Raw genomic sequence first — 14,485 nt, forward strand, 5'->3', positions numbered from 1 at the left:
TGGCTGGTGCTTCAAATTTACGAAAGCTGATTTTGAGTGGAAAGAGACACTGTGAAAGTAACGCATTCTGCCCAGGAACACAACTCACTGACCCGGTCACGTCTTAAAGCCGGCCGTCTCGACCCGAAGCCCTGTGCATTCAGCACCAAGCTACTACGTCTCTGGTATCATGCCCACTCCTCAACCTCACTCCTGTTCTTAGGCCTGGCAACTAAGCGCGTAACTGTATATTGGATTTGACACTTCAGAATTGTTTTCCACATCGGCGCCATTTCAGATTTATATGGTTTTACTAAAGATTTTATTAAACTTTGTACCTTAACAATGTGTTGCTATAACACTGTTATGAATTTTTCTTTACCACATATTCAACGGCTCCTAAAATGTAGATCCGAATTAGTTATCAGGTTGCGTTTCTGAGCTACGACCCATCAGGTGCTCTCAAACACTTTACTAAACGCGAACCCAGTTTGTACTCTTAAACGTTAAAATTCTCATTTAAAAAAATCTTTCAACAAAAACACTCCCAAGAAAAAGTTACTTGGAAGGAGAAAGCACAAGATTACATCTCTGAGCCCAGTGCGTACGAAACACGATCAAAACTGCTATTTTTAATAAACATGTTTTATTTACATTCCAAGTCACCAGAATTGTAATAAACGTGTAACGCATGTAACAAAGTGATTCAATAAAACAATAAATTATGATTCAATTCATTTCTTCTTCTTTTTTTCAACACAATAACTAAGATTAAACCATTTTTAAATACTTAACGGAACAAAATCGGATATAAAGATAATTTTCCCGCTTGGAAACTCCAAACAGATTGTTGACAAGATGAAGCGGTAAAGAAACGGTAGATGTTACAAAAAAAAGGCCATCCTAGAGCAGTTTTAAAATCATGATCTTTTTCAAAGCACTTCACCGTAGTTCTGTGTGCCCGATGCCAAGTTTTTTCAGCTGGTCTTCATAACCATCGATATTTCTCTTCATAATATCCATACAAGGGCCAAGAAGCCTTTCAAAAGCGTGCACGTCGAGAACTAAAGAAAAGGAGAACAAAGAAGACGTTTGAGCTCTTTACAAGAAGTCCTATTTTTAGCTCCTTCAAGAAGGGTTCGTCAACTTCCTTATCAAATTAGGGTTGGAGCACTGATAAAATTAAAAGGTGAAAAAACGGAAATTCTGGTTGTTTCTAGACATGGGTTTCGCTGTTGCTGTTGTTGTTGATGAAATGTTGCACGAATATTTCCGTTCTTTTAATAAAGGTTTTGAACGTCAATGGATGAATTTTTTGTCTGCTTGTTTCTTGCTGGCACGAATTTCTTTTGGTGCATTTTTTTTTCCTTACACTGTTTTTTAAATTTCTTCCCCATCCTCAAGAACAGTTTCACACAAACCTTCCAAACAAAAATTATCATCGAAATACTGTTAATGCTAGTTACAACATAATAACTGCCGTGATGATGGCGGCCGTATCTTAGGAGTGTTGATGGTGACGGGCTTACTGAAGTAATCTGCAACCTCCCGTAAATGTCTTTCCCAAGATATCGCTAAGCAACACGAAGAATTCTTCAATCGAGCGTTAAAAATCATCCGAGATTGTGTTGGTTTCGTTTTACTTCGCTGTGATTGGCCCACAAACCGTGTGCCACCTTTTCCACCAATGACAACAAACTCAAGTCAATAGTTACACGACTTTTCGTGTTTTCCCGCGCTTGAGACAGCTAACACGATTTGAGCTCTCATTGGGTTGTTATAATACTTCCTTTTATTCTGATTGGCCACTTTCCTAATGTTGTTTTAGGAAATTGAAACGAAAAGTGCTTTAATTAACATTTTCCAGCCTACCCGCAGTGACAAGGTCTCCTACTGCATACACCGACGCAGCACGTGGTTTGTGGGTAACAAGCGCCAGTTCACCAAAGTAACCCCCTTTTGTACACTGTGTCAGTTCCACCTCTTCTGTAGGATCATCCTACGGAGCAAAATAGACAGGACATCATGTCATAGCTAAAATACGGCAAATGCATAGTTAAGAGGTCTTTGACGTAAGAGACAATAAAGAGAGCCGAAAATGGGTACAAACGAAAACAAGAGAAGAGAAAAACCATATGAACCATGACAAAAGCTGATAACAAATGGACACATCTCAAAAGTAGTAACTGGGAGGCACGGGATTGAATCCCGTCGAGGCCTGCGAGGATTATTGCTTTACCAAACTTACTTTAATAAACTAACTAACTTCCTTACTTCCATTATTTTTTTTTTTTTGGCAGGAAAAAAGTCATGATCTTGTGTTTCAAATCAAAATGGAAAAACAAATGAGGGTGGAGTCTGTACCTGATTGCGTATCCTGATGGATGCTACTCCGCTCTCTACGAAGAACATACAGTCTGCTTCATCTCCCTGCAAAGAAGAGACCACCAATTAAAGTCTCCTGTGAAAGGTTGCTTTTTAAAATCGACCCACGAGGGATGCATATTATGGGCTAGCGGTGCATAACAGAGAGCGGATTTAATGATTTGAGTTACAGAAAAGATTGGCAGTTATATGAAAGTCGAACTAATAATGTCGTCTTGAAAAAAAAACGGTTATAATAATGTTCACTGTATGATAGCTCTCCTCGCCCCTTTTTCGCTTGAAGAGACTAGCATCTAATTTGTCCTTTCAATACCACCCCTTAAAACACACCAAGGTCACAAGGACAAGAGAAACGATCACCAGTTAAAGAACCACTAGATCGTTATACAAATTCTCCGTGTCAGTACCTTTGGAAAACATGGAGAACAGTATGGAGAATATGCATACTGATGTTAGGGTGTCACGGGTTAAATATCTGTAATTAGATCTCTTACCTGCTGGATCACACAATCTCCATCTTTGAACGTCCTGGACTGAAGTGCATCCGCTAGATTCATGATCTCATAGTCCTAAAGATAGTTATGCAAATACAACGCTATTTACCACAAAACCAACTCATTAATGCCATTGATCGGAACATTCAGATTTTCTCGATAGTTTCTCCCCAAAACAGACCTCTGCCACAGTTTCAGTGACTATGCTCCTGGTTCAAGATTTTAGTAGTAAACCAAACTGCAGTCAGTGTTCGAGATACACGCAACAAATCTCTTTTAAGGCTTAAGACAACCTGAAAACAAAGTCTACAAACTCCTTTTCAATCGATTTTCTCTGACATTTGGGAAAAATCCAAGGTATTTACCTTGAAAGAATTTCAGTCATTTTTTAAACACTTGTCTCTGACAAGGGAAAACAATATCTCCAATTTGATGCGAAACTTTAAAATCTTATTCTTTCACAGAATCTCACTTAAGCAATCAGTTCTATTAAAGCAAATTGAGGAGGATGAGGAAAAGTTCTTACCGTAACTTCCTTCAGCATGGGAACTTGCTCTAGTAACTTTTCATGTATTTTCCTCTGAAAATAGAAAACAAAACTTAGGTTAAACATTCAAGTGACAAATTGATCTTTTACAGTTGTATAAAGTCACTACAGCAGAAGAAAGTTTTAAAAATTCATCCCTTAGCAGTGACTGAACCTCTACCTCAAAGAGAATGGTATCTTGTTAGCATTGTTCCCTACATCATAAAATAGTCTTGGAACACTAACTACAACAACTAACTACAACAAGTTTCCATGAAAGCTGGTTATTAGCAGTCTACTGCCCCCTGAAAAACCTCTCACTACTGTCTTTTAAGCCTGTGGACAGGCTCTCATATTAAGGTTTTGCCCTGTGGCCCCTTTTTGGGCACAGCCGCCAAGAACACCATCAGCAGCCACTTATGGTAAAATTTATTAAAAACCCCTACTAATAAAGGTGATAATGAGACAATAGTGGTTTTAATACCAATCATAGTGAAACTGAAATGCTGAAAACTACAGACACCTGTAATATGTCCACATGTATACTGCACCAGTGAGGAGCAAGTAAACTAATCTACAGATAGCGATAGCAACTATTTTGTGGTTTTGAGGTTTGCAGATGTGCTGGATTTTATTGTCAGTGATCAGTAAATACACAGCTGACTTGTAAGAATCAATTCAAAGCACTCATGGTTTTCTGGCTTTCACAGTAATTCCAACAAAAAGAAAGAATGACATCTTGAATTTAACTCTTTCACTCCCACAAGTGACCAAGACAGAATTTCTCCTTACAATATCAATACAATACCAAGAAGGTAGGTGATGAGAATAGAGAATAATATCAATTATTGGATTATTAGTTGATCCGATACCAAATTCTCTGAACTAACATCATGAGAATTATATGGCAGATAGTAAGGAGAATTACTAATTAGATCTTGGGAGTGTAAGGATTAAGAGGATTTCAGAACATAATTATACAGATATTTGGATTTAGTAAAGCACTCACCTTTTTGGCTGCAGCCTTTAATAGTATCCTCCTAAACGTATTTCTGTCCTGTTTAAATAACCAGTACTTCATTAGCCCAAAGTTTTGGCAATAAAGTCTTCTACAAGGCTATCAGTATAAAATCAGACACTGAAATTTATGGAAATAAAACATGTTTTCTTACCAGAGCCCAGAGAATTCCTTCTGAAGTTGCCACTATTGTTGCCGCTCTGCAAAGAGAAAATGGTTTAATGGGCACCCTTGCTGTCACTCATCCACAAAAATTACTTTCTTAGGATCCTTGCAGGGTATTATTTTCTCTGACAATCCCTTTTGGGATTTCCTATTGCCCCACCCCACCCCTCTCCTTCCTGTCCATCATTGCTCACCCCTTAAGCACAAATTTTTCTCTCCCTAATGAGCCTTCTACTGCTGTAAAAATCAAAGATGGCAGCCACAATTTTCACCTCCAAAATATTGAGCATTCACACTCTCAAATGCCTCGGGTCAAACCACATAATCAGAAGTCCTCCACTGGTATAGCCTGAAGCGCAGGCATCTTTTTAGGAGAGTTAACATTTTAAAAAAAGCTCACAATTGTTTTTTCAACCAGCCATGTTTGATGAAGAGTTAAAGTAGACAGTGGGAGAGGTGGCAAGGAAAGGCAAAAATATTTATTGCCTCCCCCCTCCCCCCTTCTTTTTGACCGTCGCTCACTCCTTTGGTGCCATAAAAATCAAAGATGGCAGCTGACTGTCACCAAGAGAATACTGAGCCCTCCCTTGTCTAAATCATGCAGATTATCATAGATTTTAATTTCTACCCATCCACTTTCATTCCACTGCCTTCCCTATTCAACATTCAATGAACCTTTAACCCCCAAGAGTGACTAACATATAATTTCTCCCAACAGTATAACCCCTGTATCATACAGTAAGGTTACGAGAATGAAGGGAATGATCACCAACTGAATATTCTCAAGACTGATAAACAAATTCTCTTTGTCAGCACCTTAGGAGTTGAACAGAAAACAGTATGGAGAGTATGCATGCTGATCTTAGGATGTAAAGGGTTAATACTCAAAGAGATGCCCATGACAAATTTTATGTAGTGTTTGTCATGATGTATGAAGTTACCTTGGTGTGTTATACATCAATGCAAGTTCGCCAAAACTTCCCTTTCCATTGTAAGCACCAACCTATCAACAGTTAAACTAAATAATAAGTACAGCCCATTGAAGACTATATTTTTCTTAAAGTAAAAATAAAATTCTAAGGGTATTTTGCTAGTGCAATTCTCCTCACATCACCACCTGTTGATCAACACTACATACCAAAATTCTGGAGTATGGTTGGTTATCACCAGCCTAATTTGAGCACTAATCGGACAATTTATATGCATCACTTTCTATTGAACAGTGAAATTGGACAGTGTGACTGGACAGTGTAAGTGTCATGCCTAGGAAATTGAACAGTACAAGTAAAGTGTGTGAGCTGTCGTCACACATGCTGCCAAGTAAACTGTTGTTTTTCTTATGAAAATGTCTAAGTGATTGGCATAGTTTTGATCTATTGGCAACAGGACTTCCGTCTTCCATTTCTATCTGTAATCACATTTGTTTTTAACAAATCAAACTCCTACTTTGCAGTCATCCAAATTTGTTACTCATTCATACATTATAGACCAAATTTGACTCCACTCAGTCCTATTGCCACTATTCAACAGTTCAGTGAATGTTCCACATCACCATCAAAGCTTATAAACTAACATTAGTTTAATGTCGGTATCTGAGCAACTGAGCACCTACCCCTTCCCTGACCCAACAACCAAAAGATAACAAGTTCGAGTTAATGTTGGGTTAAGGGAGGGGTAGGTGCTCAGATACTGACATTGATCCCCAACACCTGTGAGAATGGCCAGAATGTTCACAAACAAGATGGTACAACTGTGACTAAAACTAGGTATCTATTGGTAGAGGTTCAGTTGTGTGTGATTGCCAATTTGTGCCTAGATTCCTGGCCAAAACATTCCTTTCTCAACAGCAATTCCATCTACATTGTATGTTTAGATTCAGCCACTTTTGAATGGTCTTGGGATAGGGTATCAATTTCTACGCCCAAAGCAGCTATGGGTTGGGGGGGAGGGGATTTTTGGCAAGTTTTTTTGGTTTTGTGTGTGTTAGGAAAATGAAATTAACTTGCAAATTATATGAGACATGAGAGGCAAATGAGGAAAAAGGGGTGTTTTCCTATCAATTTTGGCTAGGATTGTAGCTCTGTATAACTAGGAAGAAATCTGCATCTACATTTTTTTCTTTTTGTAAAATGATGGTCAGTAGTGTTTTCAAAAACTAGGTAAATTAAAGATATTTTACTGTTTATTATTTGAAGCGCACAATTTCTAAAAAACTTCACAAAAGTACACTAAAATACAAGTAACAATTCCTACCAGTTTATCATTGCCCTCAATTTTCACATAAATGTCAAAAATGCCCCTGTTTAAAATTAAAAACACAAATAAACATAAAATTATATCACAAATGGTAAGAAAAAGGGGTACATAAAGCTACTGGTTAGTTGAGGTCTCTGGCAGTACACTGGTGACCATTAAATTTTACATGGCTGTGTGCAGCACTTCGAGAGTTAGGAGTCTAACAATCAATAACAAAAGTCATCCTTTCAACCCCGAAGAGTGACTGCCTCTAGTTTCTCCTTACAGCATCATTCTTGAATCACACATTGACGTCATGAGAATAAAGGAAATGATCACCATTTCAAGAAGATCCTGATTGTTTCACAAATTTTACTTGTAATTACCATACAAAATGTTTATCTAGGGTTTAGCAAACTATGACTTCTTCAGTATTTTCGATAAAATTTGATAAAAATGAGCACTATAGAAAGGTAAAGTAGTATCGAACCCTTGAACTCCCAAGATCTCCTAACTATGTGCCATACAGTTCTTCAGATGTTAGTTTGGAGAATTTGGTATTAGATCAAATTAAAATCCCCTAACTGATATTTTTCTTTATTCTCATCTCTGCTCAATATTGTATTAATACTGTAAGGAGAAATTCTGTCTTGGTCACTCATGAGAGTTAATTACACTAATATTTCTCCAACAATTTTCTATGAAAAACTGAGCCTTTAGAATGCAACACCTACTTGTCTATGACATAAAAATTGTCACCATCATCTCCCTGGTCTATAACATGATCTCCTGGTTGCACTTTTCGCTCAAACATTGCATCAAGAACCTCATTTAGTTGCTCCTGAAAAAGAGTTAAGGAAAATTTCAGGTTATGTGTTCACTAGATGACTTTGATTTGCAGAATATCAAGCAATGAATTTAGTTGAATTTTGAAGTAAAAATTCATAATTTTCATTCATTCATTCACTTATCTAATCTCTGAACAGTTACAGGGCATGCTGTTTTTGACTGATATGACAACAGTTTGGGTAATGTTAAGTTAAGAGTTACCCTGGACAATTACAACACTAGCAGATGGGAATAATTAAATTTATTACAAGACCTATCCAGTTCCACTCACAAAATACCATAGAAACAATAATGAAAGCTTATGTGTGTAGAATAGGAGAGGATAAGGTAACCCAGTCTGGAAAGAGTTGTGCAAGTTCTTCACTCCCACAGCTTTGTGCTTACATGGCTACTTTTGCTGGATTGTGAATTTTTTAAATATTTTTCTTGTCTGAAAGTTTATAACAATCTCTTTTTTTGTCAAATTTGTACTAGTGCGTTCTGCCACCAAACCCCCCCTCCCTCCTCCCCCCTTTTTTTTTCCCTATAGAGGCAAAAATCTCTTTTAAAATTAAACAGTACAAGAGAAACATCAAAACAAAACAAACTGAGTGGTTGATTTCAAATAAACCATACTCAGACCATCAAAAACTTACAGGAGCTACATTTTTGAAGAGCAAAATATTCCTGACTGCATCATTTAGACGTTTCCTTTGATCGTCAGTTTTTGGATAGACAATCTGTAAACAAAGTAAGATTGATTTCAAGACCAGCATGATAAAAAAATTTTACCATGATGCAAAAAAAAAAAAGAATTTTTGCTGTGTAGTAAATATTATTTTTTGATCTTGATGATAGACAGCTCCTTTGTATATGAAAATATTTTGTAAAACATGTTTACATATGGTAAGTCATATGATAAAAACATTTTACCATGATGTGTAAAAAAAGAATTTTTGCTGACCAATAGATATCACTTTGTGATCTTGATGATAGACAGCTCCTCTGTATATTAAAATATTTTGTAAAATGTGTTTACATATGGTAAGTCAAATGACAAGAAACATATAATGGAAATTTCAAAATTCTATGGGCATATTTATCCCTCTGTTGTTACATCATTTTGTTCTCCTCCTTAAAACATTTATTTTATCATTGTTTTAGTCTTTACTATTGTTTTCATAACTCTATAGGATTGTCATTTCTTTCTATATTTAAATGCACCCTTCATATTATTTCTTGACTTAACAATGACATTATGCAAACGTCATAAAATATTCATTTTTTAAGACAACTTAAGATATTTTTTAACACTATACCCCAAGATGGTTTTAAGTTTTTTGCTTTTATCTCAATTTTTTTCATCAAATCTTGGTGTTGCCACACGCACCAAAAAAAAAAAAAACCAGGACACCGACATGAAATTAAAAATGAGCTTAAAATCATAATCATAGTTTTATTTTCTCATTAAAATTACAAAAAAGATTGTTATTATCACAAGTTTCTATCTTAAAAATGCATGAACTGCTCATGCATTTTGTAATTAAGGATCACTTGTGATGTTTGACAGATTTGCAAATTAACTCACCTACAGCTTGAGCAGTTACAAAAACTCTCAAAACACCACTAATATTTATAAATCGCAAAATACAAGCATGTCCGTGGCTTTAACTATGCTTAAAATACCTTATATAATCTCCAAAGGAAAAAAAAGATTCAATCTAGGTTTTAAAAATATAACCCAGGAGCAATATTTAACTTTATTGATTAGCATCATTTGGAAAGCACCTGATGGTAGCAGGCATTTAATTGTAGCCCAGCAGGACACTATCTTAAATATCTCTCATGTTTATGAACAATTTTTCCCCTGGGTGTAAATCGATTTAAAAAAAAAATTTCCGCACAACCATAATCAACAAGATTAAGATAGCATATATTGCAATGATACAAGATACACTTATGAACTTGAATATTTTTTTATCACTGGGACAACATATCACATTTCAAATAATGCTTGAATTTTCATGCTAATAGCTCTCAGTACGATTATGCTGGGTGACAGATGCACAATACAAGAAAAAACATGGACAGGAAACTGACCAAAATTACTTTGCTACGCTCTTTAAACAAATATGCTGCAAACACAAGATGGCTTCTGTGTTTTGACTTCAGACAAATGCGCTTTAGTACGAAGATAAAGAAGGCTTTCTTTTAAAATTGAGTTATCTCCAGCGAGCAACTGTTTGCAAATAAAATCGCCTGAACTAACTTTAAACAAAAGAAGGATTAATTAAAGCAAAATAATGCAGATTTCTCTGCATCCAATGTACAAACAAATAGGGACTTAGCCAAAACCAAACGTGAAATGATAATCGATTTAGCTCTTTGATACTAACCGGGTTCTCATCGCCTTCGTCGTCCGAATCAGGGTTTAATGGTTCGGCACAAACTGAAAAAAAAATTACAGCGATAGATTAAAAATGTGCGCGAAATGTCTTATTTGAAACGCGAATTGCGTTTTGCGCCAACGAACTCTCTCGTACTCCATCTCATATTTCATAATCAAATAACAAAGTTCATCACAATTTTTACACTGATATTAGATCAAGAGAACACAAACCTACGGAGTTAATTTCACTTATTAACCGCTTAATGCGTTACGGAGCAACCCGAAAATAAAACTTGGCATGGCATTTGCGAAATGGATTGAATACTGAAATAAACAACGGAATAAAATTAACGACGTGTGTAACTTACCAGACTGGCGTCTTGCATATCGGTTTTTTGGAGGCTCTGAAATATATTCAAAACAATCTCATCAATTACAGAGGTAAGAGAGGTAAGAGAACAACACACATAGTTTTATTTCCCATTTTTTTATTTCATTGGTGACAATGAAAATAAAATCATAAAAAGGTAGTCGCTGTGCATTGAGTTAAACTACAGCACGTACAAACCACAGGTTGTAAACAAAGATAACTCTTTCACCTGACAATCATGCCATAACTAATGAGACAAAAGTCATATTAACAAAAAGAGCAATGAGCTGATGAAATAAACGCCTGGAGAGTTCTTGAAATCCTTCCGGAGTTTCGGGACTTCGTTGTCAGATAGCTCGCTAGATCAAAATGATGATTGATTGACTTCTACACAGTATATACCTATATCTTCTTCGTCGTCCTCGTCATCAGAATTGTCACCACCGTTCTCTTCAGCATGAAAGCTGACACCTCTCGACTTCTTTTTCGTTCCGTCCTTTGAGCGCTTCTCTTTTATTTTAAGTTTCATGAAGTAATTGGCTGCAAACTCAACGATATCGTCAGGCTTCTCTGACAAAACTTGGTAAGTAAACTCTTGCAGCAAATCCGTCAAACCACCGGGTATTTCCAATTCCATTTCCATATCCAAATTTCCCGAAATAATACTTCTACATCAAACACAACGATCTGTTTTCAAGCTTTACACATTGACCCTCATATCACTTACGAGCTAGCGCTGTTGTGATCTAAGTTCAATTGCGGAAAGATCCTAGTTACGCAGTCAATGCGCCTGCGTGTAGCTTTGGCGGTAAACGTCATTCAAGACAAGGCAGCCTTTGCTGGTAGCCAATGAGATCAGTGGGTTTTACAAAATAGCCAATCATCTTCTTCCACTGCAGTTTGTTTACTTTGAAATGGGTTTCCTTGGTACCACAAAACATTACCCTTGCTCATTTTACCAATAAAATGCCAAATTCAGTTTATCTTTGCTGGCAAATAAGTTCTTATGTCGAACAATATTTCAAGATAATGTATTATCCAACGAACAATAATTTTCAGTCAATGGCGTGAGTCTTTAGCACATATTTCAAATTATCGCCTTCCGAACTCTTACGTGTTGAATTTTTTTGTATTCAAAACAGGCCAGATAGGCCACTTTAATATCCATTGTTTGAATCTCTTTCAGTTCACTCACGGCTAAATTCCGCGGTTACCAATGGTTACCGCAAGAGTTCTGTCTGAATTTTAATCTCGACACTTTCAAGATGTAAATTGTTCTCTTTAAGGACCTATTGTCGGTGAAATTGCTCGCATCGAAATATATTGTCTATGAGGTTAGATTTAATATATATCGATGGAAGCCTTTCTCGAAGTATGGTTCCGATTCAGTAACAGAATCGAAATGAACATGCCGCAAACGTTTTAGCGGAATGAAAGTGACCTTATCAATATTTAAAAGACGTGAGCGGCGAGGCGGCCCGCGGCAGGCTGTCAAAAAAAAATTTCTAAAGAAACTTTCATGCAAATTACAGCCCAACGACTTATAATAAAAAATATTCCGTTTGAAATCTAAAGATGACTTGTCAGAATAATTGTCCTGCTTGTCAATTTTGACGAGAAAATTTATTAACCAAATACGCGACTATAGGTTATAAAAGGAATGGACGACGCTGTTAAATTTTTTTTTTTTTTCTGAGGCGGGTAAATCATCTGCTACATAATTTCATTTGCGGAACAGAATTTGTCTTTTTGTAAGCGAAATCAGGTCGTTTATTAATAAAAAAAATACTAAAGTACGGTTTTTTCACTCTACTATCACCATCTAACAAAGACCTCACTGGGCGTAAGCGGTCGAATTTTCGACCATTTGACTTAATTATATTCTTAAAGTCCATATACCATTTTTGTGACTTGTATCGCTTAAAAGTACCGCAGCTGGACTTTTAAGTTTAAGTCTAAACTCTCTTACGCAGCTGATCTCTTTTAAACCTCAAACCACCGACAGAAACGTAACGAAAACATTGTATTTCTTGAAGAATTGAATGTGTTTATATTTCAGGGTTATAATAGTCAGAAGACAATCTTTTAAGTCAAAATTCACTAAAAATTTGTTCGTGCGTCGCTTTTTAATCTCAATATTCTCAACAACAATTTTGAGGCACGCAGAACAGCCAAATGAACGACCACAGAGTCACCACTACATTATACACTGTAGGAATAAAATATGCTTTCACTAAAACAACAGAATAAACTGTCTACGCTTGGCTGTGCGTGGCCTTAAATTAATATATCTGCCATGTTTACCAACGGAATCGGCCTTGTGCACATTAGACATATACAAGCCAAAATGACCGGCTGCTTCAAACGACATTAAGACTTCAAGTAGAATTTTAGTCTACTCCATAGAATTAATATCTTAAAGTTTTCAACACCGCAGGAAACATGTTTGTCTTTTCTTTTAAAAAACTCGAGAAAATAAGAATGTTGAATTGAAAATAACGACATTTTGACAGCAATATTCGCTTAAAAAAAAAAAAAATATATATATATATATATATATATTTCTTTCAGCCTGTGTGCTTTGGATAATTCAGTCTTCTAAAATTTGAGCATGTATCTAGGTTCAGTGTACTTGGCATATAAAACCATCGTTGTTTTTGTAAGCCTTTATCTTGATAAAGACAAGGGGCAATTTTGAGTGCAACTCCTGCAAAATCAACTGGTTGCCTGAGCAAAAGAGGATTTCAAACTGACCAAAAAAATTAACCACGAAACCAGAAGGCCTTGTGATTTCAAAATCTGTCATAGAGCTAGATTTCGGTAATGCAATAACGTAAGTAAACTAAAAGCCTAGAAGCTAGAGCAAATATTAGAACAGTTTTGTTTTGCGGTGAAGAAAAAACAGGCATATTACCTGGTGATGATGTAAGTTCGTCGTTATAAGGTGTGGGAGGAGGTGGCTGAGAATTCCGATTCTTCTTTCCCCACGAAAACACTTTTTTCATTCGTTTCCAGCTACTACTGTAAGCCATAATTGACACTCAACTAGCGCATGCAACCAGCGATCGATCGAAAATCTCCAAACTTGGCGAGAAAGCGGACGATTTTTTTTCTATTTCTTCCCAAAATAGCGGAAGATTTTTCCCTTCAATCAGAATTCACCCCGAAGCGTTCGAATGATCGTTACTTTGGCTGTAGCTTGGGAGAGGGCAAATCCATTTCGATCCTAGGCGACTATTTGCGGTTTTTTTGGATCTTCTATTGTCGCCGTTCAGCTGCCAGTGTCCTAATTATCATTGAAATAAATGCAAGGATGACGATCTGTGAGTTTAGTCAGATGTGACTAGATACTAATAGCTAGATATGCAGATTAACGAGTTTTATCCACCACGTCACTATTAAGCCTTGGCGAGATACGAGCTAATGATAGGTTCCAAGCCCTCAAGCCCTTGAACAGAAAAAATATAAACACTGTATCTATAAATTGTCTTAATTTTTTTTAACCGCGGGGCAACTCAAAATAGAACCTCAATTTTTTTCGAAAAGCAAGAGAAACATTTTTACTAAAGTTCTAACCCCGATCGTATGTGAAGAAGTAAAAGCAAAAACGAACTAACAAACATATCGGATAACAGACTGCATTGAAATGAGTCTACGGTGACATAAGAAATTACTTAATCCGAAGAAAAATGCCGCGCCAGTTTTCAGAATCGGAGCAGCTACAATTTTCATTCCATTCCTTTATTTTTCCTCCCTTTACTCCTTCCAGTTTTTTTTGTTTTTTTCTTTTGAAGACCGGGGCAAAAATTTATCTTCCTTTGAACGGTTTAGGAAACTTAGAAAGTTGGGAATTTTTGCTCCTATGTTAACCGTTTCGAAAATTTTCGAATCTTGTTTTATTTTATATTCACAAATCCCTCACATGCCAGGCTGAACATTGCAAATAGAATTTATCAAGGTGCTTTTGCTCATTTTCACCTAAAAATGGAGCGATTTACGCCGGTTTTAAAAAGTCTTAATTGAAAAAACGCTTCGCGTCATCGTGTGCAAAGTATTATTTTATTTCATATGCGCATATTTACAATTATGACCTTAA

General features: G+C 36.3%; 1 protein-coding gene across 2 annotated transcripts; it reads right to left on the bottom strand.

The window, feature by feature from the left end:
* Positions 1–329: 329 nt before the first annotated feature.
* Positions 330–13,722, bottom strand: LOC131786403 (cAMP-dependent protein kinase type II regulatory subunit-like). 2 transcript variants are annotated; one of them, XM_059103458.2, is made up of 14 exons: positions 13,304–13,722; positions 10,388–10,423; positions 10,027–10,079; positions 8,287–8,370; positions 7,537–7,643; positions 6,821–6,866; positions 5,509–5,570; positions 4,557–4,602; positions 4,394–4,441; positions 3,385–3,438; positions 2,859–2,933; positions 2,344–2,409; positions 1,852–1,978; positions 330–1,043 (listed from the first exon to the last, which is right to left on the bottom strand). In XM_059103458.2, the coding sequence occupies exons 1-14, from the start codon at positions 13,419–13,421 to the stop codon at positions 922–924; spliced, it is 1,044 nt and encodes a 347-aa protein (XP_058959441.2). In that variant the 5' UTR covers positions 13,422–13,722; the 3' UTR covers positions 330–921. The 2 variants fall into 2 exon arrangements, with proteins under 2 accessions (XP_058959441.2, XP_058959440.2); XM_059103457.2 differs by lacking the exon at positions 13,304–13,722 and adding an exon at positions 10,792–11,856 and having other exon boundaries at positions 333–1,043.
* Positions 13,723–14,485: the final 763 nt, after the last annotated feature.

Source organism: Pocillopora verrucosa, chromosome 11, assembly GCF_036669915.1.
Source record: "Pocillopora verrucosa isolate sample1 chromosome 11, ASM3666991v2, whole genome shotgun sequence".
Taxonomy (NCBI): domain Eukaryota; kingdom Metazoa; phylum Cnidaria; class Anthozoa; order Scleractinia; family Pocilloporidae; genus Pocillopora; species Pocillopora verrucosa.